Source organism: Pleurodeles waltl, chromosome 7, assembly GCF_031143425.1.
Source record: "Pleurodeles waltl isolate 20211129_DDA chromosome 7, aPleWal1.hap1.20221129, whole genome shotgun sequence".
NCBI classification, from domain to species: domain Eukaryota; kingdom Metazoa; phylum Chordata; class Amphibia; order Caudata; family Salamandridae; genus Pleurodeles; species Pleurodeles waltl.
Window position 1 is genome coordinate 460188995 of NC_090446.1, and position 27656 is coordinate 460216650.

The 27656-nt window shown below is 45.9% G+C and overlaps 1 protein-coding gene across 2 annotated transcripts in view; it reads right to left on the reverse strand.

The window, feature by feature from the left end:
- The window catches only part of LOC138304190 (sulfotransferase 1 family member D1-like), an 84782-nt gene that overhangs the window by 15716 nt on the left and 41410 nt on the right, over positions 1–27656 (reverse strand). For both annotated transcript variants that reach the window (XM_069244038.1, XM_069244039.1), the window contains exons 5-6: positions 16569–16695; positions 10779–10873 (exon numbers count right to left, since the gene is read on the reverse strand). In XM_069244038.1, the coding sequence (XP_069100139.1) occupies positions 10779–10873; positions 16569–16695 (222 nt within the window). The remainder of the gene's footprint in view (positions 1–10778; positions 10874–16568; positions 16696–27656) is intronic.

Sequence of the window (27656 nt, forward strand, 5' to 3'; positions counted from 1 at the left end):
TGCACTATCTGGTGTCAGCGGACCGCAATGATCCAAGTACACACACTGTAAAGGTTTGTTTGAAATCAGAAGGGGCGTCTGCTGCGGGCGTCTAGCCGACGAAGCTTTAATCTGTTGACAAACGTCACAACAAAGGACATATTGCTTTGTCTCTTTATAGAGACCAGGCCACCAGTAACGAGCCTGTAAAAGTGAAATCGTGGCAGCCACACCAGCATGTGCAGACGCCACCCCCTCATGTGCTGCAGAAATTAATCGAGGTTTCTCAATTTTATTGGGTAGTTCACGTACACCAATGCCTGGAATATTAACAACAGCATTTAGTGCACTACTCAAGCAGTAACCATATTTAGAAGGAAATCCTTTAGGAAATGGAGTGCCATCAGCCGTAGCTCTTATGGCAGCCGAAATCTCTGTGTCTGGTTTGGAACTCGAACGAGTCACTGCGGCCACAGTGGCGACAGCCACTGCCGACTTCGCGGCTTCATCAGCCAAAGTATTCCCAGCACCGTGTATCCCAACGCGCTGGTGTCCAAGTGTATGCACAACATGGACCTTAGGAAGCGTTTCTTTCAGATCCGCAACCTTACCCCACAACAATTTATGTTTAATGGTGTTGCCTTTACAATCTCTGAACCCATTCAACTTCCAATAGTGCAGATATTCATTGAAAGACTGAACACAGTAGTAGGAATCACAGACCAGCAAGGTCAAAATCGCCGGATCCGCGTGCTCCAACGCTAACAATAGAGCTTTGAGCTCAGCCAGCTGCGCCGTGCAATCTCCCAAGGTTTTAGTATAAGTATGTCGGGGCAGAACACTTCCCCCTCCATAGTGCCGCTCACCACCGCACATGCAGCAGAATACTGTTGTTTAGTCCCAACCGCTGGTTGCGCAGAGCCATCGGTATACATGACCACCTGATATTGGTCAATAGGCAACGTGCCAGCAGGAACTGGGTACTCTATTTCATATTGAAGAAATTCTTGAGTCTGCAGTTTAGGGTCAAATATGTAATCTACATCAGTGGCTGTCAAAGACGTAGCCCATTGTATCCATCGCGGGTGTAAAGCTTTCGAATTAGGAACACTTGCTTTTGTAACAGCCTCTAAGGCTGGAATCGGGGAAACGACAATGATGCGTTGGCCCTGGGCAAGCGGTCTTTCTTTAATCACAGCCATCTGTACTGCAGTGAGTATTTTCTCAGTCTGTGCAAATCGTTGTTCTGCAGCAGAATACAAGTGGGACTTGTATGCAATCGGGACTGTCTCACCCTCATTAAAGGTGACATACGTAAACCCAACAGCCCCAGGTATCACCCTGATGACTAAATGTGTCTTATTGTCCTGTGTGTGTAAGTGTTTAACTGCTAAGAGATCAGTCTGTAACTCTTGCAGTATGTGTGTATGCTCAATCGTCCAAAATCTACTCGAAAAATTCGGGCGAATCAGTTCGTATAAGGGTTTTATACGCGTAGCATAATCAGGAATGTAAGTTCTGCCAAAATTCAGAAACCCCAACAATGACTGGAGCTTCCGAACCATATTAGGAGGCTGCAATAAAGCAAATTTCTCTCAAAAATGTGGCGCTAGGCTCTTGCCCTCACTCGACAACTCATATCCCAGGAAAATGACGCTGAGGAAGGCAATCTTTGATTTCTTAAAATTAAACTTATAGCCAATATCAGCAAACCCCACAACAATGCGCGATACGCGCCTTAGATGTTGCAGAATCTCATTGTCTGTCAAATATATGTCATCAACATATGATAACGCTTCAGGGTCCAACTCGTGCAGCATTTCAGTCACACGAGCCTAAAACAGTCCTGGGCTATTTTTATACCCCTGAGGCAAACGACAATTTTTTTTCTGAGAGCCAAACGCACTGAAACTGGTATAGTCCCGACTTTCGGGCGCTATATTTTGGCAGAAAAATCCATTCGAGATATCCAACGTTGTTTTGTATTTCTTACGCACTATATTGTTTGTAAGCGCTGCGCTATGTGAATTCTGTATTGCATATGTGCGTGTATGACTATTCAAATGTCTGTAATCCACCACTATCCTATATGAATGGTCCGGTTTAGCAACCGGAAATAAGGGATTATTCATCAGCGAGACACAGGGCTCAATTACACCCTGGTACTTCAATTGTGTAAGAGTTTTCCTAACCGATGCCCTTGCCTCAAATTTAATAGGATACTGCGGCTGTGGCTGAGGTGTGCCCTTTATTGGAATTACATGATAAGGTGATTGTCTATCCCACCCCACGTTATTTCTATATAGGGCGGGAGCCTGTGCAAGAGCCCATGTTTTACCATAGGACTCTGCTAGCTCTCTCGGAACAAGTGGTGAGAAGGAAGGTACAATAACATCCTCCCCAACCGGACAGTCGCGAACAAAGTCAGGTGGCCAATCCTGTTCGGCCAACAGAACATCATATGATTTTACCACATGGTCCCAAAAGATGGCGTGTACAATGCGGTCAATGTCCCCTTCTAATCGTAGAGTCACTTGATATACTCTATCAGGATCCGAGACTCGCATGTCCGCCGTTTCGACTTGTATGAAGTCATCAGTTGCTTTCACCTCCAGATGCTCTAGAAGACTCCGGCGAACTATTGTGACCTCTGCCGCGCTGTCTAACAGTGCTAACGCCCATGTCTTGTTCGTCAAGAGAACTCTCTTCTTGAGCGGCATGTCTAACTGAGACTGCTGCCACTTTCTTCTTTTTAAATTGCTGTTTTTGTTGCAGCGGTTTCTCTTCTTGTTTAACAGAAACCTCCGCTGAGCGTTGTGAATCCTGTCTCGGTTTCACGTACTCCGTCCTCCGCTCTGACCGCCCACCTCTCTCACTTCTCTTTTCTGAGGAGTCCTGAAAGGAACGAGATTGGCGTGTATCAGTATATTGATATCTATCAGGCGTCTTCAAATTATCCCTATTCCTGAGATTATACCTATTCTGCGGGGTCTCCGGTTGCGGAGACTGTCCCCCATCTTTTTTAGGTGTTTGCTGTTTCTTTTCCCAGCGCTTTTTTGTTCCCTCAGGTTGCTGTTGCTTAGCATTATCTTTATTATTTTTACCCTGCAATTGGGGTTTTTGCGGTCTAGCCCCTAGGCTATCGCGACCAATACTGGAATAGGTCTCTGCTATTATCCTCGGAAGTTCCCGCTCCTGATCAATCTGCAGAACATCCCGAAGACGCATTCGCACCGCTAGTGCTACTGCCTCTCCCTTGAGATTACTCAAAATAATAGAAGAAACCGCAGCAAAATTGCCCATTAACTGCATGCCCAAATCTAAGGCAGGGGCAGCCCCATATTAATCTTTAATTTGTTTAAGCACTTCCGGTAAATTAGCTAAAGTCGGTGTACCGTGTGCTGTAGTGTAGAGCGCGGCAAACACTGTGCCCCAGGTATTACAAAGGTCCACCGGAGGAACCATCCCATACGGCAAACACATCGTCAAAATTCTATGTTTATCCTGAGGTCCCGTATGGGGAAATACTGCTTCCAGCGTATTAATTTTCTGCGCCAGCCAAAATGGAGTCTCCTCACGTTTAGCCGGTACCTTACCCATAACTGAGTGTACAGTGGCTGGATTGATACCCGGAACCACTGCTTGTGGGTGAGCCGGAGCAGCACGCGCTGCATTAGTATTTAATGTCTGCATTACAAACTGAACCAGTCTTCTGTATGTAGTTGCTAAGTCTATATATAAACGACGCACGTCAGCCACTGCCAAATTTGCAACCGCAGGATATGGTGTATAAGTAGCCAATAAAGGCCAGGTCGGACCATCATTACTCAGTGGACCTAACCTTACTTGTGCTACTGTGTGTGGGAGGGCGCCATCAAGCCAATTATGGTGTTCTTGATGAGATAGAGGTATCTCTAAGTAAGCGTAAGCCCTGTATTGTCCAGGGACATTCGCAACAGTGTATTCGTGAAAAGTATTTGTACCCCCATCAACTGCTGGAAATACGACACAAGAATAAAAAAGTTCTGTCCTATAGGCTGCATGGACATCCACCACAAAAGTGACTGGACCCCCCTGGACTGTCAATCCATGTGCTATCAGATGTCCTGTGAGCGGGTGACGCATATTGATTGCTATATTCACTACATTAGGATTCGCCATTTGTTAGAAAAAAAATAGCTCTAGGTCAGAGAAGGCACACCAATATTGGGGTTTTTCCTTTCAAAGTTCAAGCTTGAACAACCAACCACTAAGCAATAGGATGTACCTATCCCGTGGTGGCGGAAACCCTCAGCCCCACGGACGTCTCCGCGTATGGAACCGAGGAGTCAAAATATATATGAGACCGAGAGAGTCAGTCGGACCTAAACATTAGAGCCAGACCAATCGTTGGCGGCGCCATGTCGCTTGGGCTCTCATTATCCTAAATGAGACTACTGGATTTCTAGTTAGCAGCATCGATAACGGTGTGGGGGACTGAGTCTGACCCACTTGTAAAGAACTCTGTCACCCTAAATCCGGTTTTTGCTCCGGCTAACTAGCAGTGCCTCATTTCTCCCGCGGGGAAGAAATGATTAGGCAGCCGAGCGCATGACATCTTTGGAACTTCTCAGGGAAGTCGTGGTCACTCAGATCCAAACCAACTCTCTCATTTACAATATGATCTCATATACAAATGACAAAGACAGTATAAGTTTTATATAATGTTTTAATAAAACGACTGTATTTTAGATAATACAGCGTGAGCCGCAATAACCAGAACAATACAACATAGTAGGATTGAAATAGTCACCAGGAGAGTAAAACATAAGAACAAAGCTATCATAGTGCCTAACAGTTTCTACTCTCCCTCTGCTTGTTCTATTTAGAGCACAGCATGTTAAGCTTCTAGCTTGCCTTTCCGAATCACCGGGGAAACATCAGCCCTCATACCTGAGCAAAGGCCTGTGATCTGGTTCAGCATCTGCAACGAGGCAGTCAGCGTCTAGTTGTGGTTCCCTGGTTGGAATCTCCCTCTTGCGTGTATTGGGACAAGGAAGTGATTTTATAACTAACATGTCATCGTGATCACAAAATGTCCCTAAACAGGAATGCCAAATCTAAACTCCTACCACGTCTATCGGCAATGTACCAGACTGTATCCTTGACTGAAGCACAGAGTGAATATGTTATGGAGAACTCCAGTGCTGAAGAAGGCAAAACAGTGTGATCTGAATAAAAAACAACACCGTAGAACTGGCTATTTGAAAAATAACAGTACGAAGCCTAATAAAAAGCATTTAGAGCAAAGTGCACAGAGGCTCTAAGCTGTCAGCAAATGAATAAAATACATTCAGGGCAAAGTGCACAAAGGCCTAAAGCCTGAAGCTAATGCGCAAAGGATACGTAAAACTAACCACACTACAGGAGGATTGGGGAGTTTGTTGAATACCGTGAAAAGTTCTGTTGTGTTGTGTGGGGAGGTGCTGATGTGTTCACGGAGTGTGGCTTTTTCGCGCTCTTGATGCGTTAGTGATGGATGGCAATGGTGGCTCTGAAAAAGGCTAGGTCTTCGTGGTTTTGCTGTTTCTCCATTTCTTCTTTAGGTGCCTGCAGATGCATTTGGATTCTTGGAGTTCAGCGGTGAACCCGCTGGCTTTTTTTGGGACACGCTTGACCAAAGTTGATCAGAGGGGGGTTAAGGAGTTGGTGCATTAGGTGATCCAGGAATTGAGGTTGCGTTCTGCAGCATTGGGCTGCAGGGGTGATTTGGCAAGGGTCATGGTGAGTTGCTCGTCAGTGATTCATTTCCATTTCCTGTGGGGGACCCTGGAGATGTGGAGGCGGCTGTTGGGTGTGGTAAAGGTGAACTGTATGCAGTGATGGTCGGTCCAATCAGGAGTGGAGGTATTCTTGAAGGTGATCTGGTTGGTTGAGGTAAAAATGGGGTCTAGTGTGTATCCTGCAGCGTGCAAGGGTGTGGTGATCAGTTGCTTTAGGCCGAGGGTGGCGAGATTGTCGAGTAGGGAAGTGGTGTTTCGGTTGTTGCGGTCCACGAGGTGAAAATTCAAGTCACCCAGGAGGAGGTATTTGGTGGACGCAAGGGCGTGGGGGCTGGTGATGTCTACAGTGGCGTCGATGAAGGCTGGGTGGTGACCAGGCGGTCTGTAGACCAGGGTGCCGCGGAGGGAGGAGTTGGGAGTGGAGTGGATCAGGAAGTGTAGGTGTTCCATTGTGGTGCAGTGCTCCTTCATGTTGACTGTGATGCGGAGTGAGGACTTGTGTACTATGGCCAGTCCTCAGCCCGGACAGGAGGGTCTGTCCTTCCTTAGGAAGTTGTAGCCTTCTGGGATTGCGATGGGGATGTCTGGTCCGGAGATAGGGTGGTCCAGGTTTCGGTTAGGAAGGGGATGTCTGGATGGGTGGAGCTGATCAGGTCTCAGAGTTCGGTGGTGTGCTTGTAGAGAGAGCGTATATTCAGAAGGAGGCAGTTCATAAGGTTATGGCAGGCATTTGTGGTTTCAGGTTTGGGGTGTTCTGGTTGTCTGTTGTGGCTCGAACTGAGGTTGCAGTTCCGGCAGCAAAAAGGCCTGTGGGTGTCCTTAGGAAATACAGTGCAGCAGGCGCTGAGACGTCCAGTATTAAGGCGGTGGAGGGTCTTGGTGTCGTAATGGAGGGTGGCCAGGGAATAGCTCGTTAGAGATCTAGGTTTTCTGGCGCTGGGTGCGGTCCAGGCGCGGATGGACACAGATGGGCTTGCCTTTGGTGTTGCATCGGCACTCCAGTGGTGCGCCCACTGCGCGCGGTCGCCATTAAGAAGGGGAGGGACATTGGGGGTCTGGTCAGCTGGGAGGCAATAGGGCAAGAAAAGCACTTCGCAGGGGTAGGGGAGTGGGCCGCAGGGGCAGCAGCGACATGGGGGAAATGTGGGATTGAGAAGAGGGAAATAAAACTAAATAAAAAGAGCAAGAAAAAGTGAAAAACAAAAGAAAAAGAAAAAAGGCAGGAGTAAAAGCCAGGAGTAAAGAGAGACAGAGAGAGACAGAGGATACTTACTTGCAGGTGTCCACTGGCCACCAGGGATGAGGCGCAGGCAGGAGCCTGCAGGTGGAGGAGAGCCTCGAACTGAGAGTCAAGCAGACTTTCAGTTCGTTCCCTGAGGCAGAGGCAGCAGCGCTAGCAGCAGCAGGAGGAGCTGGGGAGGGCAACAGACGCTGGCCAGGAGGACAGTGGAGTTGCCCTCTCATAGCGCTGTGGCCGCCATTAAGAAGAGGAGGGAGGTGGGGGGTCTGGTCAGCTGGTAGGCAGGAGGGTAGGAAAAGTGCATTGCGGGGCAGGGGCAGCAGCACCACAGGGGGAATTCTGGAGGGAGAAGGGGGAAGAGGGAAAGAAAAATAAATAAAAAGAGCCAGAAAAAGTGAAAAACAAAGTAAAATGAAGGCAGGAATAAAGAGAGACAGAGGATACTTACTTGCAGGTGGCCACTAGACCACCAGGGATGAGGCGCAGGCATGAGCCTGTGAGTGGAGGAGGGCATCGAACTGAGAGTCAGGCAGACTCTCAGTTTGTTCCCTGAGGTAGAGGCAGCAGCAGTAGCAGCCACAGGAGGAGCTGGGGAGGGCAATAGCCACTGGCAAGGAGGTCAGTGGAGTCGCCCGCTCACAGCGCAGCAGCTCCCATTAAGAAGGGGAGGGAGGTGGGGGGTCCAGTCAGCTGGGAGGCGGGAGGGTGGGAAAAGATCTTCGCGGGGATGCAGGGGGGTGGGGCCGCAGGACCAGCAGCGGTGTGGGGGGAATTTGGGAGGGAAAAGGGGAAAGGGGGAAGAGGGAAAGAAAAATAAATAAAAAGAGCCAGAAAAAGTGAAAAACTAAGTAAAAAGAAGAAAGCAGGAGTAAAGTGAGACAGCGAGAGAGAAAGGACACTTACTTTCAAGTGGCCACTAAGTCATCAGGGATGAGGCACAGGCAGGAGCCTGCAGGTGGAGGAGGACCTTGAACTGAGAGTCAGGCAGACTCTGTTTGTTCCCTGAGGCAGCAGCAGTAGCAGCCGCAGGAGGAGCTGGGGAGGACAACAGACACTGGCCGGGAGGTCAGTGGAGTCACCCTCTCACAGTGCTGCGGCCGTGGTTGAGAAGAGGAGGGAGTTGGGGGTCCGGTCAGCTGGGAGGCGGGAGGGTGGGAAAAACGCTTTGCGGGAGGGGCACGGGAGTGGAGCAGCAGCGGTGTGGAGGAACACAAGAGTTAGCAAGCAGGGACGAGTGAAAGAAAAATAAATAAAAAGAACCACAAAAAGTAATGAAAAGAAGTAAAAAGAAGAAAGGCAGGAGTAGAGAGACAGAGGATACTTACTTACAGGTGGCCAAGAGGCCACCAGGGATGAGGCACAGGCAGGAGCCAACGGGTGGAGGGGGTCCTTGAACTGAGAGTCAGGCAGACTCTCAGTTTGTTCCCTGAGGCAGAGGCGGCAGCAGTAGCAGCAGCAGGGGGAGCTGGGGAGGGCAACAGACGCTTGTCAGGAGGTCATCTGCAACAATGCTAATTTATGAGGCATTTCCAAAGGTGATTCCCGGCTCACAAGGTTAGCCTTTGAACAGGTGGGTTCCAATCGCTAAGAACATTTATAGTAAATTACAATTATGTTGATTTATAAATCTCAAGACATGTTTCTACTTTAGTTAGGAGGTCCTTCTGTGTCCTTCTGTTGTCTAGCTTGGGCCAGAGAGCCCTTAGTGCCTTTCTGATTAGCCTTAACTACGGTGGGTACTTCTGTTTGGCCACATTTAGCAAGTAATGAAGTATCATCTCTGATGGTGAGAAGTAAATGAATATAAGTTTAAGATGCGGCTCTTAGGGTGCTGGATAGGCTGATTCATTAATTGAGGTAATTGGGTATTTAGACTCAGGCCCTCATTATGACTTGCAAAAAGACCACCGAAGCTGTGGGTGCCACAATACCGCCAGTGCTGGCGGTACTGGTGGCACCCTATTATGACATTTCCGCTGGCCAGCGGACGGAAACAGCGTTTCTGTCCACTGGCCCAGTGGAAAAGTGACATCAACATTGAAGGCGGCTCATAATAAAGCCAGCGGCAATGTTGATGTGCAGCGGGTGCAGCAGCACCAATCACGCATTTCACTGCTGAAATGCGCTATGGGGGTGTGCCTGGGGGCCCCTGCACTGCCCATGCCAGGTGCAGGGGTCCCCAGGGGCACCCAGAGTCCCCGTTACCGCCAGCCTTTCCATGGCACAGCCATGGACAGGCTGGTGGTTGGGGATTATGACAGCCTGGCAGAAGCCTGACGGTATACTGGAGGGGCCAGCGGTAAGGCCTTGGCTAATGCGCCACGGTCATAATACACTCGTGGAACACCACCAGCCTGTTAGCAGTGTTACCGTCAGTGTTCCGCCGGCCGCCAGGGTCGTAATGACCCCCCGCCAGGGTCATAATGACCCCCCGCCAGGGTCGTAATGACCCCCCCTCTAAATGCATTATATGTATGACTTTTAGCAGGGCTGAGTGTAATTTTCAGATATCAAATAAACCTGTTGGAAGATATTGTAAGCACTTCCTATAAGGTGGAATGATACACCAAACAGCCAATAGCATTAGGTGAGAGTTGTACACTACTCCGGGCTGATCCATGCAACATACAGGGCCTGATTTATGAGGCCCCAGCCCCACGTTAGCGCTGCCATAGTGTCATTGCTAAGGCAGCACAAAAGTAGCTTTTTACATGCGCCATATTTACAAAGTAGCACAATACATGCATTGCGCCATTTTGTAAACCCTTGCGCCACATTATGCCTGTGCCAGGCATAATGTATGCAAGGGGGGCGTTCCCCGTTAGGGGGGTAGAAAAAATGGCACTACGAAATCTAAGAGATTTCCTTGCGTAATTTTTTGTGTCACTTTTAACGCCTGCTCAGAGCAGACGTTAAAAGGGGGCATGTAATTTAATACAATGGGGCCCAATGTGCTCTGCAGGAGTGGCACCATCATTTTGGCGCTACTCCTGCAGAGTACATCAATAGCATCAGGAATTCTGATGCTGTTCCCTGTATTTTAAATGTGACGCATACATGGTGGTGGTAAGGGGGCACTAAGGGGCACTTTTCTCAAATCAGCCCCACAGAATCCCAAACCACTGTCTGAAGGAGGCTGCCCAAACAAGCCAATGTCTGAAGAGGATGATCTAAAGCCTGCACTGGGTACAATACGTCTTGCGGACAGCCATGCTGCCAACTAGGATCTAATTAGAAGTAAGTGAAGAGGACTAGTATTTAAAGGATAATTGTACAGAAGAAGCAGAGAGTAGAATGCAAGTGGGCATAAAATATGTCAAATAGTCTAAGAGGTGGTGCAAAAGCCTTAATAGCAGATTTCATTTAGGAGCATGTATGAAACAAAGATCTGGATTCCCACCATGAAGGACCAAAGATGACATGGTAACAATTTTATTTTTTCCTGTGGGTTGGAATTGTTGGTTATGTCATGCTGCCACATTTCTTCATAATACGTAGAGTTAGATTGACCTGCCTTACCATTGCCAGACAATTGGGATATTTCTATAATTGACTGAAGCAAGATCTACCAGATGTCAAGTACTCGCCATCTTTCAGAGGCACCAGGACTGTGGTATCAAAATTTCTAGACCAGTCCAACACTGTTCATGAGTTTCTTTCATGGCACCTAGACCATGCTCTAATATACTGAAATAGTCTACCTTATTTCCTTGAATGAGACAGAACACTTCTGCATTAAAATTTCATTGGTGTCAGAAGTGGGATTTTAGATGGCAGATTAGTTATGTGGCACTCACCTCCTTCATGTCCTCATAGAACACGTAGAGTATGGGGTGGTCCCGGGTCTTCTGCCACCAGCCCTTCACATGATCATACCAGGAGCCAAATGCCACTAGGTTTTAAGAGATGGTGGCTGTTAGAAAATTAACAACATGGCCACTAGCACTTACAAAGCAAACAAAGGAATAAAAAGACAGTGGCAACAGTTCATAATTATATTTGGAGAGGAGGGCTAAACACACTAAGGAACATTTCAAAGGCAGGCCAGGTTTTATGGTTTTAGGGATTTTTTGCAAAACACCCAACTGGCCAGCCCTTCTAACAGCCTTGCAGGTTTGAGTCCTCCTTTTAATCTTACTAGCGTTATACCGCAATTGGCATAGTAAAGAAGCTGATCTTATCCTATCCACCATTTCATAAGTTTCAGGCATTAGGAATACACATTCTAGGCAGTGCCCTCTGGAAACATACCGAACACACCCACTGCCATTATTGATTGCTAGACTACCTTGACTCTAAATAATTTGTTTACACACTTGACACCACGGCTACACATCGACGTGGTTACCCCTGTATTTTCTTTTTAATCACCAACAATTTGCAGAGAAATTATGTTTTCCTTTTTAAGTTCTCACCTAAACAAGGGCATTTAAAAAAGAATAAAGTGTATGACTGACTCAGTAAATGCCTTCTGAGTCTCCCTGGAGCCTACAGACTACATTGTCCAAACCTGCCCTCTGGTCCTAGATATAAGAGTGTGCCTGTTACCTCGAGGAGTCGCTCTTGTTGATGGCAGATGTGATGGGGCCTTTTCGGGTGAGTTCAACTGCCTCAATATGCTAAAGGGAGATCTGGGGAAAATGCACTTGACAGAGTTGTGTAGGAGATTTCAACCTGTGCTGTCCATGCCTTATATTGAGAGATACGGGAAACTGGAAGGTAATGCTGGAGACACGTACTATGTTGGTGATGAGGGAGGGTGCCATCTATTAGCACTTTATGAGTCACTCAACAGGATGTGAGAAGTACACTGGCAGAAGCTTAGAGATCAGATTATGGCATATAGACAGTACACAATGAACAGTGAAAAAAAAACTAATCCTGCAGCATGTGTCATGTATGAGAACAGTAACGGTAGGGTCAAAAAGCAGGGGGGTGCATCGACTTGTATTATATGCTCACTACTTCAAAAGTGGTTAGGTTTTCCTGTTTTATATAGTTATTACAAGGGTGGTACTGGGGCAGTTTATCACACGTGGGCAGTATCTGTGTGTGAATAAAAGGGGTCAGGCTGCTACAGTTTATTGGCATGTGGGCAACAGTGGTGGTGTCAGCGGAAGCGCATGAGTGGTACATGGGCCTCTGTGGGTAGAGTCAGCCAGAAGCACATGATTAGTAAATGTAGAAGTGATGGAGAAGGTCTGCAATGCATAGGCAGTTATTCTTTTATTTATTTATTCAGTCTAACATTTAGACCATTAAAATACAATAAAACAATCATACATAACAATGATAAACACTTGTAGCCAACATTCGAATAAATACCATTAGTGCGTTCCTTAAAACTAAAACCGGTAACATAATCGATTTGTGGATACACTAAAACAATCATACATGGCAATGGTAAAAACTTGTGTCCATCGTTCAAATAAGTACAGTTAATACGTTCCATGAAACTGAAACCAGTAACATGATCGATTTGTGGACTGATACATTTCTTATCATATCAATATAATTTATAAGATGCCATGCCAATTGAACTAAAAATTCATCTATATGGACTAATAACACCGTAACTTCTCACAAAAGAGACAAGCCTGTGGGAATATAGAATAATTGTTAAGACATACTTTGGGACTAAATTATATAAATAATTATAAAAATAATCCACACTATTGGATTACATTCAATGCCAGTTAGACTACACTATAGAAAAAAAGAAAAGAGGAAAAAAATTCTAATAGTTAGAAATAAAACATACATTCAAAAGATCATATCCAGAAGCCCCCCTAGTGATCCGAAAATTTCTAAAATCCACACAATGATTAAGTGAAATTCCAATCAGAGTTAAGATACATGACACGTCTAAGTGTTAAAAAGAAAAAATAAATATATCTAATTAAAGTCCCCATCCGTAGACAAAAGAGTACCTAGCTGGCTTGGAGCCCCAGGGCTAAGGTGAACCTATGGCGAATGGACCAAGCTACAGATAGATATTTGGTAACTGAGCTTACTACCAGCATGGATGTATCATATGTGCATATTCTGAAAGCATTAGCTCGGTCCTGCAGTAGTAAGACTTTACACGGAGGAATGATCCACCTCCCTATGGGGCTCTTGTATAGGGGACAGAAGAACAGCACTTGCTCAGTTGTTTCCTTGCATTGATGACAAAATATACATCTTTCAGTCTTGGGATTACTTGTCGACCAATGGGCCGTAAAGCTATTAACGGGTAAAGTGCCGTATCTTAGCTGAAGAAATAAAGCGCGGGAACGTGCAGGTATAGGGAGGTCTATGAGATTCTCAGGCCCGGGTTCATGTTTGACTTGCAAAAATTCTGCTGTTAATCTGCCTACCCCGTTACGGTGGAAAGGCTCATCGTTGGTTTTCTCCCAATATCTCCCTTTGACAAGTTGTCTAGCATTAGCAGGGATCAACTTAGGGTACTTCCAGTAGTGAGGGAAACCTAGCTTATCCCAGGCAGATTTCATCTCCTTCAGCCAAAGGATTTTTTCCCATCCCTGTGAGGATATTATAAGTTCTCTTATCGCCACCCTAAATGGTTCACGTTCGTCTGTTTTCCATAAACGGATCCAGTATAAACGCAAGCTCAGACCCGCTGTGGCTTTGATGCTGTTTAATCCTAAATCGAGTCTAAGAGGGGTCATTGGTGTACCCTTCCCTAACCTGGATACGTGTCTAAGGAAGTGATTTTCTTTGGTTTGTAAAATATCCAATTTTCTGTAGGAACCCCAGAGTTCCACTCCGTACAGGGCCGCAGCACGGATTTGGACTTTATAAATCTCAGAGATTGGATTCAAGGGAGGGCTCACTGCAGTTCTAGCCTTGCATACTAATGCCCCACCTCTTTGGCTTATAATGAGTGCTCCTTTACTAATAGCAGCCTCCCAACTGCCAGAGTCCGTTAGCCTAATGCCCAAATAATCGAACTCTGAAACTCTTTCCAGCGGAATTGAATTCATTACTATTCTTGCACGTAATCTTTTTCTTGAGGCACTACATATCATAAGTTTTGTTTTCTTAACATTAACATCCATCCCATAGTCTCTACAGAAAACACAAAATTGATTTACCAAATTTTGAATTCCCACCTGTGATTTGGCTAGCAGGATAGTGTTGTCCGCATATAGCAGACACAGTATTTTCTTCCCAGCCAGCTTGGGCGAATCGTTGGTGCAATTCTCTAAATATTGAATACAATTGTTTATGTATAGGAGAAAGAGGGTAGGGGCTAGAACACAACCTTGTCTGACTCCTCTTTTGATAGCTACAGGGTCTGCCAGTTCCTTACCACACCCAATTTGTGCGTAGGTATTCTTGTGCAATCGAACAATAAGTTTCAGGAGGCCTTTTGGAACACCCATATTGGATAGTGTCAGCCATAACAAGTTCCTGGGGACCAAATCAAATGCAGCTCTGAGGTCAAAGAAAACCACATAAAGATTCCCCCCCCAGGTCCACATTCTTCCATTTGATTGCCAAGAACCTCAGGGCTTGATCTATGGTGCTAACTGCGGGTCTGAACCCTGCCTGTAGATCAGATATAGCTTCGGACTCTGAAATCAATTCGTCAAGATGGAACAAAACTTGCTTCGCAAAACTTTTTGGGGAGTTGTCAAGTAGACATATCAGATGGTAGTTGGCAGGATCACTGGGACTGCCTTTTTTGAAGATGGGAACTATCTCAGCCCCTTTCCAAGAGGGTGGGACAGGTGCTCCTGCCGCAACTGCATTACAGACTAAATTTAAGTAAGGGGCCCATTTATCAGGTCTTGTCTTATATAGGTCGCCAGGGATCTTATCAGGACCCGGGCCTTTCCCCAATTCAGTGAAATTATTGCAGCTCTGGTTTCAGCTAGAGTGAATTTGATCGGGGTGGCCCCGGAAGTCGAGTTATCATCAAGGTTCCTAAAGGTAGCTTCAGATGGCCCTTCATATAGTCGACCAAAATGCTCAGCCCACACTGCGGAGAGGATTGAGGTACCAGGCGGGGGGGATGAATCTCTACTGTCATCTGCTATCAATTTCCAGAACCTGGAAATATCATTTACTTTTGCAGTCTCCAGGATAGCTATCCATCTGGCCTCCTCCCATCTCCTGCATGCCCTATGACATTCCTGTTTGTAGTCCCTCCTTGCTTGTCTTATATACTCTACATGACCCCCTTTCAGTGTTCTCAATAGCTCATGCTGGGCTTCCCTGAATGTATTGCTAAGCCACCTTGCACTGCACTTTTTCCTAGGTTTACTAATGATCTCTTTTGTGAGAAGGTACTTTAAAGAGTTGAACAGTTCAGTGTAAGCTGCTAAAAGCCCATCACCGTCCTCTAGATGCAAAAGCATGTGCTCCATTTGGTGTGCTAATAAATTGTATATTGATGAAAGTGAACCAGAGGAGGTATTAACAGACTCCCATTTGACATTACGTCTATTATTTGTCAGAGCGAGTTGTGCATATGCCTTAGGGTGGGGAACTTCAAGCGAAGGCAGCAGACCCCAGTCGATAAGATCAGTGGATCGTGGCCACTCTCTTCATGTTCTTGCACCCTCATGCCAGTCATATGGCCCCACAGTTGGATGTCAAGTAAAATATAATCGATCTGACTCCTATGAGCTCCACGCCTAAAAGTGAAGTAAGAGTTGGCATCTGAACGGGAGCGACCATTGCAAGCTCGGAGACCATGTGTTAGTGTAATGTCAGCAACTTGGTGCGCTTTTCTGTTCATTCTGTGTCTTTTACTTGACACTAACTGAGGGATGCCCCAATAGGCATCCTCTTCTTTATATAACTCTTGGACCGGAGGGTAGGGCTCGAAGGTAACATTAAAGTCCCCTGCAATTAAGATGAAATAGGATGAAATGTTGCTATGAAGGAAGCTGTCCAGTATGGTCAGAGCGCCAGAATTATAATTACTGCCCACACTCCTGTTATAGATATTGATTATTAGTAAAGGTCTCTCCTTGAGGGTCGATACTAGTAAGGCCTGTAAATCAGGGCAGCCCATATCTACAACTTCAACCTGACACTTAAGAGAACAGCTTAGCCATATAAGTAGCCCGCCCGATGGTCTCCCAGAAGACACCTTACGCCCTGCAACCCAGTAGCTTTTGAAGCAAGATCTATATTTAGGCCCCAGTGCCCATGTTTCTTAGAATAGACATGTCTGATGTTCGTCTATAAATTGGCCCCATCCTGGAATTTGCATTTTGCTCTCCAGCCCTGCTATGTTCCAGCTAAGAACAGTATCTAATACGTTTGCTTTTCCTTGCCAAGCTTCACCCAGGAGTTGCTCTCTGATAGGGGAAATACAGCTAGAAAGCTTGGTGTCCCCCATGATCATAACTTGACCCTTTCATAGGCAGTTATGGAAGGCTTATATTACATGTTCAGTTGTTTGACATATGTAGAGAGGCATGTTAGTCTATAGCAAGTGTTCTATTCAAGACAACATGGTCAAAATGTGCTTCTTTGCTATACTGCTGATGAAAGCAAATGCTCACTTCAATAGCTTATATGTGTAAACACTAAGATCCTGCCATACAGTCCCCTGCTTAGTTTCTCACCATCTCCAGCCATAAATTTTTCCAGGTACTCAGGCCATGTGCCAGGCTCTGGATGCACCTTTGCCATCTTGTAGAAATGGAAGTAGGACACAGCTGAATCCTTGGCGTTGCGTGCCACATATATTATCTGTGGTATTTTGAGAGAGGGGAGGAAAAGAAGGTTAGGAACAGACTGTAAAATTCTTCAGTGCACTACTAGGTGTCAGAAAATTACAAAATGAGACATTTCTACCTAAATTCTGAATCTCCCCTAAAACCACATTAAAGACTCCCTCTGACCTGCCCCACTCCGTTAGTAGTTATCATTCATTGCCGTGTTTTTCATTCAGATTACAGGTCTTCGCGGGTTAATTATATGTGGAAAAATGATCAGGTGGGCGAGCAGGATCCCTGTCTTTAGATAAATTCATATTTAAGTAACATTTGTCTAATTTAAGTTATCTTCCCTTGTCATAGTTGTTCCTTTGTTCTCTTCGTTGTGTCATATGTGGCACATTTTTCCTACATGTTGGATAATGTTATGTATCACAGGGTGTGATGCATGTTACCATTGTCCTTGTGTGTGCTCTGAATGGATCTAAGTGCATGACAGAAGTAATAGGTCTTCAAAATTCTAGCTTTCATTAATGCAGGCTTTTTAGCTTCAATTTCTGGTAACTGTAATTGTATATGCTAAATTATCGCATATTTTTGCTGATTATCTCTCAATAGTTGGAGATGGATTTTTCCAGTCTCTCCAGCATTCCATAGTAGCAGGGCTGTGCTGGGAACCCAAAGCAGTCCTGGCAATTTCGCCAGCCCAGCCCCCAGGACGGGCGGGGGTGGGGGATTGGGGAGACGGGGGCATGTGCAAGTAGGAAGCACTGCGATTTTTGTTAGGGGGGGGCGAGTTCTTAGCACTGCTGCAAAACCAGCCCCCGGTAACAAAACCGGCCCCCACCGCTGCAAAACTGGCCCCCACCCTTCCAGCCTCTGGGGAAATGCCCGATGCCCGCTACGGCCAGTCCGGCCTTGCATGGTATCCAGAGATCTGCTTGCAAGTTGACCTTGTTAAAGTTCCATGCTGGTGGTATTAAAAAGATACAATGCAATATTGTATGTATACTTCCTAATCAGCTAAAAAAAAAGCCTTTTCTTCTGTCCTGTGAATCAAAAGGAGGACAGAAGTGCGAGGGCTCTCCCTTGCTTAATAGACTAGTTCTTAAAATAGAATAAAAAACCCTAAAATGTGTATGGGCAAGCACACTGACCGGTTGATAGTGAGAGATACTGAAAACTGGGACTCTGATTTTAAGCCTACTAGAATGCAAATACGTGGTGGGGGCTGTATATGAGATTTTTAAAAACACAAATATCGAGCTGCAAGCCAGGTAAATGTAATATAATTAAGGATTTTTGGTAAAGATTAGGGGTTATGAACTATATTTGGAGGTTATTTCCTGTTCATACTTTTTATTTAGTTGCCGAGGTGCTTACTATTTTTATAATACTTCTCATTCATCTACATTACTTGAGAATAACACATACTGAATTCTAACTCAATATAAAATGCCTAATAAGTCTATCTACTGATTTTGGTGTTAAAGGCGTGGCTTAGGGACATCACCTTTATATATAAGAGTTTCTCTGTCAATTTTGTCTGATTCTAAAATCTCTAATCCACACCAGCATAAATTGTGGGAGAGGTGAGAGCAGGGGAGTAGCCATAAAAATAACATAACCCCCACTTTGAACCATGTCCCAAATATCTCTGATTGCGAGGGTGAGGCAAGTGAATCCAGCAGTCCTTGGGGAATTGCTCCTTTTGATGTAATTCTGAAATCATCAAATGTATTTCTTTCAGTCTCCTTACCGTTCTTTCTGTCTTGTTTCTTCTTGTTTTCTTTCATTTTTCATAGATTCTGTACTTTCCATCCATTCAATCATCCATCCATTTATCTATCCATTCATTGTTCCTTTTGTCTTTTTATCCATGTATCATTTCTTATCTCCACCTTTGTTGTATCTGTCCTTCCTTCTCTCCATTCTTTCAATCTTGTTCCTTCTTTCTTTTTTCACCCATCCATTATATCAATCCATCCATCTTATCTTCCTTCCACCCAGCACAATCCTTTCTTTACCTCCATTCATGCTTCCCTCATCAATCCATCATCCATCCTTCTCTCCATCTATTCCTCCATCGTCCTCTGAATCCATCCATCCATCTCTTCATTGATTTATCTAACCATCTCTGCATCCTCTTTCCATCCTTCTCTCCATCTCTCCTTCTCTCACCCCTCCATCCCCTCCATCCCCTCCATCCCCTTTTCCTTCCACTACAAAAGGTTGCTTTTTTAAAGCTTTTTGGAGACCTATGCCTCCGTCAAATTTAAGCAGGCTAAAAAAACAACTTAAATGTATCATGTAGAGAAAAATTTGCTGTTTCATATGAAGGGCTTTAAGTTTAACAGTTCATAGCCCAGCAACATGGGATCTAGCAGTGCCCCACTTTTATAATGACTACAGTACGTTATTGTTCTAATAGTTCATTAGAACTCTTTGTTGAAGCTGCAGCAGAAGAAATGCACGTCAGTGCTAAGGGTTTGTCTTATTTTGCACACAGTTCTGAAAGGAGGGAAGCTGATCTCTTTTCATGACCCACAGACTAGAACACAAGACAGCAAGCTATCTTCTACCTACATGTCGGCTGATAGAAACCACACGTTCTCTAATCCATTAACAACACTCATAACATTCAAACATGCAGGCACCCACCAACCATTCATTTTAAAAGTTCACACACACTCATTCTTTCACACACACATACGCACGCACATCCATTAACAACACTCATACCATTCAAACATGCACGCACGCACCAAACATTCATTTTAAAACATCACACACATCCATTAACACTCATAACATTCAAACATGCACGCACACACCAAACATTCATTTTAAAACATCACACACACACACATACACTTACCTTCAGCCTTGAAGTCCCAGGAGGGCTAGGACTGCTGCCTTAAGGCAGCCTCCCAGCCTTCACATAGTGGGATGGGGTGAGTGAGACTGCTGACCCCACCCCACTCTGTGACGAAGTGTCACTGATTGACACTCGCCGTGGGTGCTTCAGGGTTTAAACCTGAAGCGCCCAAATCGAAGTCAATGGGTGACGATTCCCTTGTCACCTGGGGGAGGGCCTCGAGGCACCTTTGCTGAGCCGAGGAGGTCACGCCCATAGGAGCTGTGACTTCCTCAGCCCAGCAAAGTTCAGCTCAGGCAGCCAGGAGTCTGCGCAAATCGCGCATGTCTCACTCCTGGCTGTCTGAGCTGAAAATGAAGAGTGTCTGTCAAGCTGACCTTTTTTCAGCCTGACAGACACTCTTCATGAGGGGCAAAAGGTAGGGGGCGTGGTCCCTCCGCCCTAAAGGACGGGGCGCGCCTGCTCTCAAGAATGAAGCATCTTCGTCCCTGCAGGGTGCCATTTAAAAAAAAATTAAAACAGGATTTTCTATCTATTCTTAAAGTGGGCCTACATTTCTCTTTGGAGGTCCTTATCATTCACAATGTTACGTATAACTAAAACCAATAAGAGAGCTTGACGCTAAACATCTTCACCCACCTTCTGTATATATTCTTTGGTCACTTCCTGTCTGCTCACTTAGCCTGAGTTACAACTAGGCAGATAGTCTTTCGGATCGTTTGTCCAAGGGTGGTATTCTGCTGTGAACAGATTATCAATGAAGCTGCAGGAACCACCTTTAACATGTGAAAGCAGGTTAGGGGGCAGACCTTGGATCTGTGGATTCATTTTAAAATTGCTGCTATTTGAATCTGATTGTTGGGGGAATACGGGGCTATGTTTGGGGGCTATGGGACAAGCGGGCATCTTTTTGATGTTTCTTAATTTTGCTCTTTTCATCAGCCATTTTGCTATAGCCACTAAAAAGAGTGAGTTAGCATTCTAGTGGCAGCTATTTGTGGGGATTCTCAATGTGCCTGATCGGCCTTAAAAAGTCAGCCAATGCACAGAGGTGCCGCTGGCATGCTGTAGGTTCTCCAAAGGCAAGCCCGTCTTTGCCCGTCCGCACCACGACAGCAGCAGGGGCCAGAGACCCTGCTTCTCTTGTGTTATCTAGGGTAACTATTCCACCTCTCAATTACTGCAATACAGAACACCCTGTGAAAATGTTTGTTTACACTTCCTGATCCTTGGGGCAGATGAAAAAGTTGAGGTTCGGTGCAGAAATTGCAGCTTTCTTCCAGCATAACTAAGCAATATCCACTTTGAAATTGTACTGTATCAATTGCCGCTTGTTAGGCTACCATTGCTCTGATAACTATGACCTAATTCTGGACAAAATGCTTGACATTTTATTTCTTACAGAAACGTGGCTTACACAATACACTCATGTAGAATCTGCTTTTGCTCCCTTTCTACAGTATTGCATCAAAAAGATGCAAAGGCCCTGTGGCAGGAGGAGCGGTATCACAATCTTTGATAGCACTTGTTTTAAGTGCAATATGTCCCCTGGCCTCATTCAGGACTGTGAAAGCACGCTATTTAAATGTAATTTTAACAAAAATTCTACTTTTTCAGGTCTCTTGATTTAGAGACCACCAGGTTGCTTAAAAAGTTTAGGGAATCTCTAATACAAAGTATTTCTTCCCGCTTACTTAAACTGTCTAATTGTAACATCATCGGTGACCATAACCTGCATTTTGAGTTGATCAATGATAAATGAATTCAGGACTTCATTAATGATCTAGCTATCATGCAAGTGACCCAGCTAGAAGAACTTTTGACACGTGGCTGGGCGTCTGTTAGATCCAGTTTTCTCCAATCTATCTAACCTCAAACATTTTATCCCTACTCCGGTGACCTGGTCAGACCAACACATGGTGCCTACGACCATCGATATCTCCAGAGCTGATAAGACTATCACTGTTAACCCTACCATGAGAAGGCAGTGGCATAAGTTATATCTCTCTACCTTTTCCAGTGATACTGAGGCGAGTGCTTCTCAATTGGAATAAAAAGCATGGCTTAATTCAGTCATAGATCATTTTGACAGTGGTCAGCTGGTTGGTTTCTTCAGGAGTTGGTGCAGGGGACTCTGGTTAGCAAGTTTTCACTGGTAGCAAACAGGGAGTCCCTACTTGAACCAGTTGGAGCCAGGCAAAGACATTTTTGTGGTGAAGCCCAAGTGTGCAGCTGGTGCAGTCCTCCAAAGTGCAGTGTCCAGGTACAGGCCAGGGATCCAGCAGGGCAGTCCTTCTTCTTCTGTAGTTCTTCCTTGTTGGAATCTGATAGTGATCTGAGGTGTGGGTGCAGGTCTGCCAGTTTTATCCTTGCTACTGGGTGAAAAACAGGGGGGTCCTGGTTCTCCAATCAGGGACAGGGTCCTTTCCCCTGTGATGACCACTTCCTGGGAAGTGTAGCAAAAATCAATCCCAGGGGGCAACATTCCTCAAAAATCCATCATGGCTGAAAGGGATTTTTGGAGGTTACATGTGGCTAAAAATCCTAAACACACCCCTCTCCTAATCTAATCAAAGGGGGCACCTAATTGTTTGGGTTTGCAGGCTGTGAGGGTGTTGCTGGGTTGCTCAAAATGTCCTTCCTTGCCGTTGAAAACCAGTTTGGCAGCCTTCCCCCTTTCCTGCTTCCCCATCTGCTGAGGGGAGATCTCTTCCCCCAGGCACATCTCTTTGTGTTGAGCCAGGCCACTTCACACCTCATCAAGGTAGCCTGGCCAGGCTGCCAGAGGCTGGCCAATCAGAGCAAAGCAGCAAAAACACTGCAGGGCTGAAGTTCGCAACTTCTCAGGTAAAGTTTAAAACTCTTTACCTGAACAAGTTATATTAAATCCCACAACTGGAAGTTGTGGGATTTATTATAACAATTAATTTGATACCAAACATGTGGTATCTGTTACTTAAAGGGACTTTTAAAATTAAAATAAAGTCTCCCCCTTCTAGCCTATAGAGGCCATTCACTACAATGATGGAAAAAAACAATTTGGCAGTTTTACCGCACCAGGACGTATAAAACTATGTTTATAAGGTCCCTGCTTATAGTTACAAGGCACCTAGCCCTTAGGGGTGACTTATATGTAAAAATAAGGTAGTTTAAGACTTTGGAACTACTTTTAATTCCAAAGTCGAATTTGCATATAACTTTAATTTAAAAGCATCCAGCAAGGCAGGCCTGCCTTTAAAATGACACTGGGCACCTCAGCAGTGCACCTATGTGTGCATTACCTATGCTAGGGTCCCTAAACCTACATTCCCTACCATATACTAGGGACTTATAGCTAGGTTGACTTAGCCAATTATAATTAGCCTAATTTGCATACTGATTTTACACAGAGCACAGGCCCTGGGACTGGTTAGCAGTACCCAGGGTACCATCAGAGTTAGGAAAACACCAGCAAAAAGTGAAAAATGGGGGCAAACTGTTAGGGGCCTCTGCAGTCAGCCCTGTTCTCTCACATCATTTTATTCCTTTCAGGGCATGTAGAGCAAGGAATCAGCTTCAGCTGCTTGGTTCAATGAAACATTAATCGCAGAAATAAAAAGGTGTAAAAAAACTTGAGCGTGGTTGGAGGAAAACCTTCGACGTTGTACCAAAAAAACAATATGTGAGAGCTATTAAAGGCTATTACAAAATGGTCAAAAAGGCATGCACCAATTTCTTTACAGATTAAAAACAAAAACAGCAGCAATCTTTTAAGGAACTGTTCTCCATAGTTAACAACTTGATCAAGCCAGCAGCCACTCCCAGGCTGGCGGAAGCACCAACTAGCCACTGTAATTAATTTGTATATCATTTTGTCAGCAAGGTCAATTACATTTAGGGCCTGATTTAGAACTTAGCAGACGGTTTACCCTGTCATAACAGTGAAGGATTTATCGTCTGCTTAAATCTAAATCCCATAGGCTATAATGGGATTTAGTTTTAGTGGATGGGATATCTCTCACTATTGTGCTGGAGTAACCTACCTGCTGAGTTCTAAATCAGGCCCTGACTAGAAGAGCCATATTCTCCTGTGATAATGATTAATTATACACAATGGACAGTACTGGACCAACTGACTCTACTTGATGAAGGCTCTATTTCTACCTTGTTACACCAAGTCAAATCAGGATCCCTGGACGACCCAATAAAACCAGATTATATCCTAAAATTTCAGGAGAGCATTACACCTATCTTTCTGGAACTGGCCAATCTTTCTTTGAGCACTGCAGTGGTGCCAATGTAATGGAAACATGTCAAGGTTACTCCTTTTAAAAAAAAGTCTTTGCAAGATGCTACCCAGCCAGAAAACTATCACCCATCTCAGTATTGTCATTTCTATCCAAGGTTGTGGAGAAACACGTGAATTATCTCCCGGCTGATTTTCTAGAGCAAAATCAAATATTAGACTACTCACTGAATGTGTTCAGACTTTAACACAGCACGAAAACTGCTCTTTTAACAGTAACTGAAGCCCTTCGCAGTGCTGCAGACTTTGGCAAATCCCAGTCACTGATTTTCCTAGACTTAGGCCCAGATTTAAGAGAGCCTAGCACCTCCTTGCGCCACATTAGCATCATTTTTTTAATGCTAATGTGGCCCAAGGAGATCACCGCGCCAGATTTACAAAGTGCCGCAATGCAATGCATGCATGAATGCCACATTAAGCCTGCACCGGGTATAATGTATACAAGGGGGGCATTCCCTCATTAGGGGGGCTGACAAAATGGCACAAATAAATCTAAAAGATTTCTTTGCACCATTTTGTGCAGCATTTTTAATGCCTGCTCAAAGCAGGCATTAAAAGGGGGCACACCATTGGTTACCTTGGGCTCCTATGTAGTGTTCAGGGTTAGCACCAAAATTTTGGCGCTAACCCTGAACAGTACATCAATAGTGGACTGTGATTAAACGTGTTGACTCGTGGCTAAGGACCTAGCTCGCTTGTACTAGACACTGAGAAGGAAGTGGCTCACTGAGTACACAATAGACTCTGCTGTGTTTGTTCTGAATAGGTGTATCACCACCTGGTAATCCTCAACCCCCAAAGATAGACAAATGAGCCTAAGCCAACAATGCCTTATTTCTCAATAATCTGGGAAAACAATGACAATATGATTTACTATTTCAGGAACAAATTCACAGATTGGACATGAGGCAGGTTTGCTTCCTTCACAACATAAGCTACCAAAAGCATTCAAAGGGAGCAGCCGTACCTAAATCACAAATAAAGTCTTTTGGCCAACAGGAGGGTTACAGTGTCCCAAAATCTTCATACATCAGTGCTGGTTTAACCCCGAAAAACTTTTTATGTTAAGTGGCCCTGATTGACCCTGGATTGTTGGTGCACCAGTATGTAGCCCCAAAATGCTGACTTCACAACCTGTTTATCCGTTTGCGGATTCGATCAGGGTTCTCCCAGAGTGCACCAAGCATCAGCCTTATGCACCAAGTGTATATAAACGTCAACTGGGGTAAGTTTGGGGCATGATTCAATCTTAATAGATCACTTAAACAGTATGCAACCAATTCAGGAGTAGAGCAAATGCGAACCCAGTAAAGATGGCGTTTCAAATGAACAAGATTAGACACCCCATTAGTGCCTAGGTCATAGCTCAGGGGAATAAGCAGTGTACCTATTTGGGACAGCCACTAGGGCTCTAAAAACATTGTTTTCAGACACCGCTAAACTATATGTTTTAGTATACCCCCAGATTTCAATGCCACAAATAGCAGCATTCAGGGCCTTGGTGCGGTAAGCCTCAAGAGCATGTGAAATCAAATGAGTGGAAGTCGCTCTAAAAAATCGCAAAATTGCTTTAGACCCGTTCTACAACACCAGGGTGCTCTTTAGAATTTGAGGGTCCCACTTGAATTTATCCAACAGGGCGATTCCTAAATAATGAAAACACGTCACCCTGTCAAAATTTTCATTGCCCATCTTAACACACTTAGGCGGTCATTACAACACTGGTGGTAAAAGGCACTTACTGCCGTGCAGAAGACCGCCAACACACCGCAGCGGCCGCGGAATTCCACCACAGCTATTATGACCCACATCTCAGAATCCGCCAAAAGTCAGACACCCACACAAGTCCGCCACACCAAAGGTCAGTGATAAACTGGTGAAAACAAAACCGACACCGTCACGCCAACAGAAATACACCCACACTATCACAACACACAAATCCACGCGGCGGTCTTTCAACCGCGGTATTCCATTGGCAGTACACACCGCCGCGCTCAAAATACACACACTTTTACAAAACACAGCCACATTGGACAATTCAAAATACACACACCTGATACTCATACACACACCACTCTCACACACCCAATACAATGTAAAACACACACCCACAACACCCACAACCCCCTACGACCAAAAATCCAGAAAGAAGGCCAGAGAGAGACAGCACCAGCAAGAACAACAGCATCCACAGGCACACAACGTCATCACCCACACAACTTCCACGCACCTCACACAACACACCACTACATATCACCACACTTATCACCACACACTCCACCCCACACATCACCCACACCACCCCATGGCACAGCAAAGACACCCCAGGTTCTCGGAGGAGGAGCTCAGGGTCATGGTGGAGGAAATCGTCCGGGTAGAGCCACAGCTATTCGGATCACAGGTGCAGCACACCTCAATTGCAAGGAAGATGGAGCTATGGCGAAGAATAGTGGACAGGGTCAACGCAGTGGGACAACACCCAAGAAATCGGGAGGACATCAGCAAGAGGTGGAATGACCTACGGGGGAAGGCGCGTTCTGTGGTCTCAAGACACCACCTGGCGGTTCAGAGGACTGGAGGCGGACCCCCACCTCCTCCCCACAACTAACAACATGGGAGGAGCAGGTCTTGGTGATTCTGCATCCTGAGGGCCTCGCAGGAGTAGGTGGAGGAATGGACTCTGGTAAGTCAAATCTCAATTATTACATCCCCCACCCTACCTGCATGCTATCACATACCCCACCCTCACCCTCACCCCCAGCACCCCAACTCCTCACATATGTCCCAACATCACAAACCACACATCCCAACACCAAGCCCTGCATGCAACAACAAAGCATGGACACCCATCACCAAAGCATGCCCACTGCACATACCCATACACCCCCCTAAACTATCATCACACAAGCTCCCACACAGGAATGCTAGCACTGGGGTACATGGTTAAATCAAATCAAATCATTAACATTTATAAAGCGCGCTACTCACCCGTGCGGGTCTCAAGGCGCTAGGGGAGAAGGGGGGGTTATCGCTGCTTGAACAGCCAGGTCTTTAGGAGTCTCCGGAAAGCGGAGTGGTCCTGGGTGGTCCTGACGCTGGTGGGGAGGGAGTTCCAGGTCTTGGCCGCCAGGAAGGAGAAAGATCTCCCACCCGCCGTGGAGCGGCGGATGCGAGGGACAGCAGCGAGTGCGAGGCCAGAGGAGCGGAGGAGGCGGGTGGGGACGTAGAAGCGGAGGCGTCTGTTGAGGTATTCCGGTCCCTTGTCGTGGAGGGCTTTGTGTGCGTGGGTGAGAAGTCGGAAGGTGATCCTTTTGCTGACTGGGAGCCAATGCAGGTGTCTCAGGTGTGCGGAGATGTGGCTGCTGCGGGGTATGTCGAGGATGAGGCGGGCCGAGGCATTTTGAATGCGTTGCAGGCGATTTTGGAGTTTGGCTGTGGTCCCGGCGTAGAGGGTGTTGCCGTAGTCCAGGCGGCTCGTGACGAGGGCGTGGGTCACGGCTTTTCTGGTGTCGGCGGGGATCCAGCGGAAGATCTTGCGGAGCATGCGGAGGGTGAGGAAGCAGGCGGAGGACACGGCGTTGACTTGCTTGGTCATGGTGAGAAGAGGGTCCAAGATGAAGCCGAGGTTGCGGGCGTGGTCTGTGGGGGTCGGTGCGGTGCCGAGGGCCGTGGGCCACCAGGAGTCGTCCCAGGCGGACGGGGTGTTGCCGAGGATGAGGACTTCCGTTTTTTCAGAGTTCAGCTTTAGGCGGCTGAGCCTCATCCAATCTGCGACGTCCTTCATACCCTCTTGTAGGTTGGTCTTGGCGCTGGCGGGGTCCTTGGTGAGGGA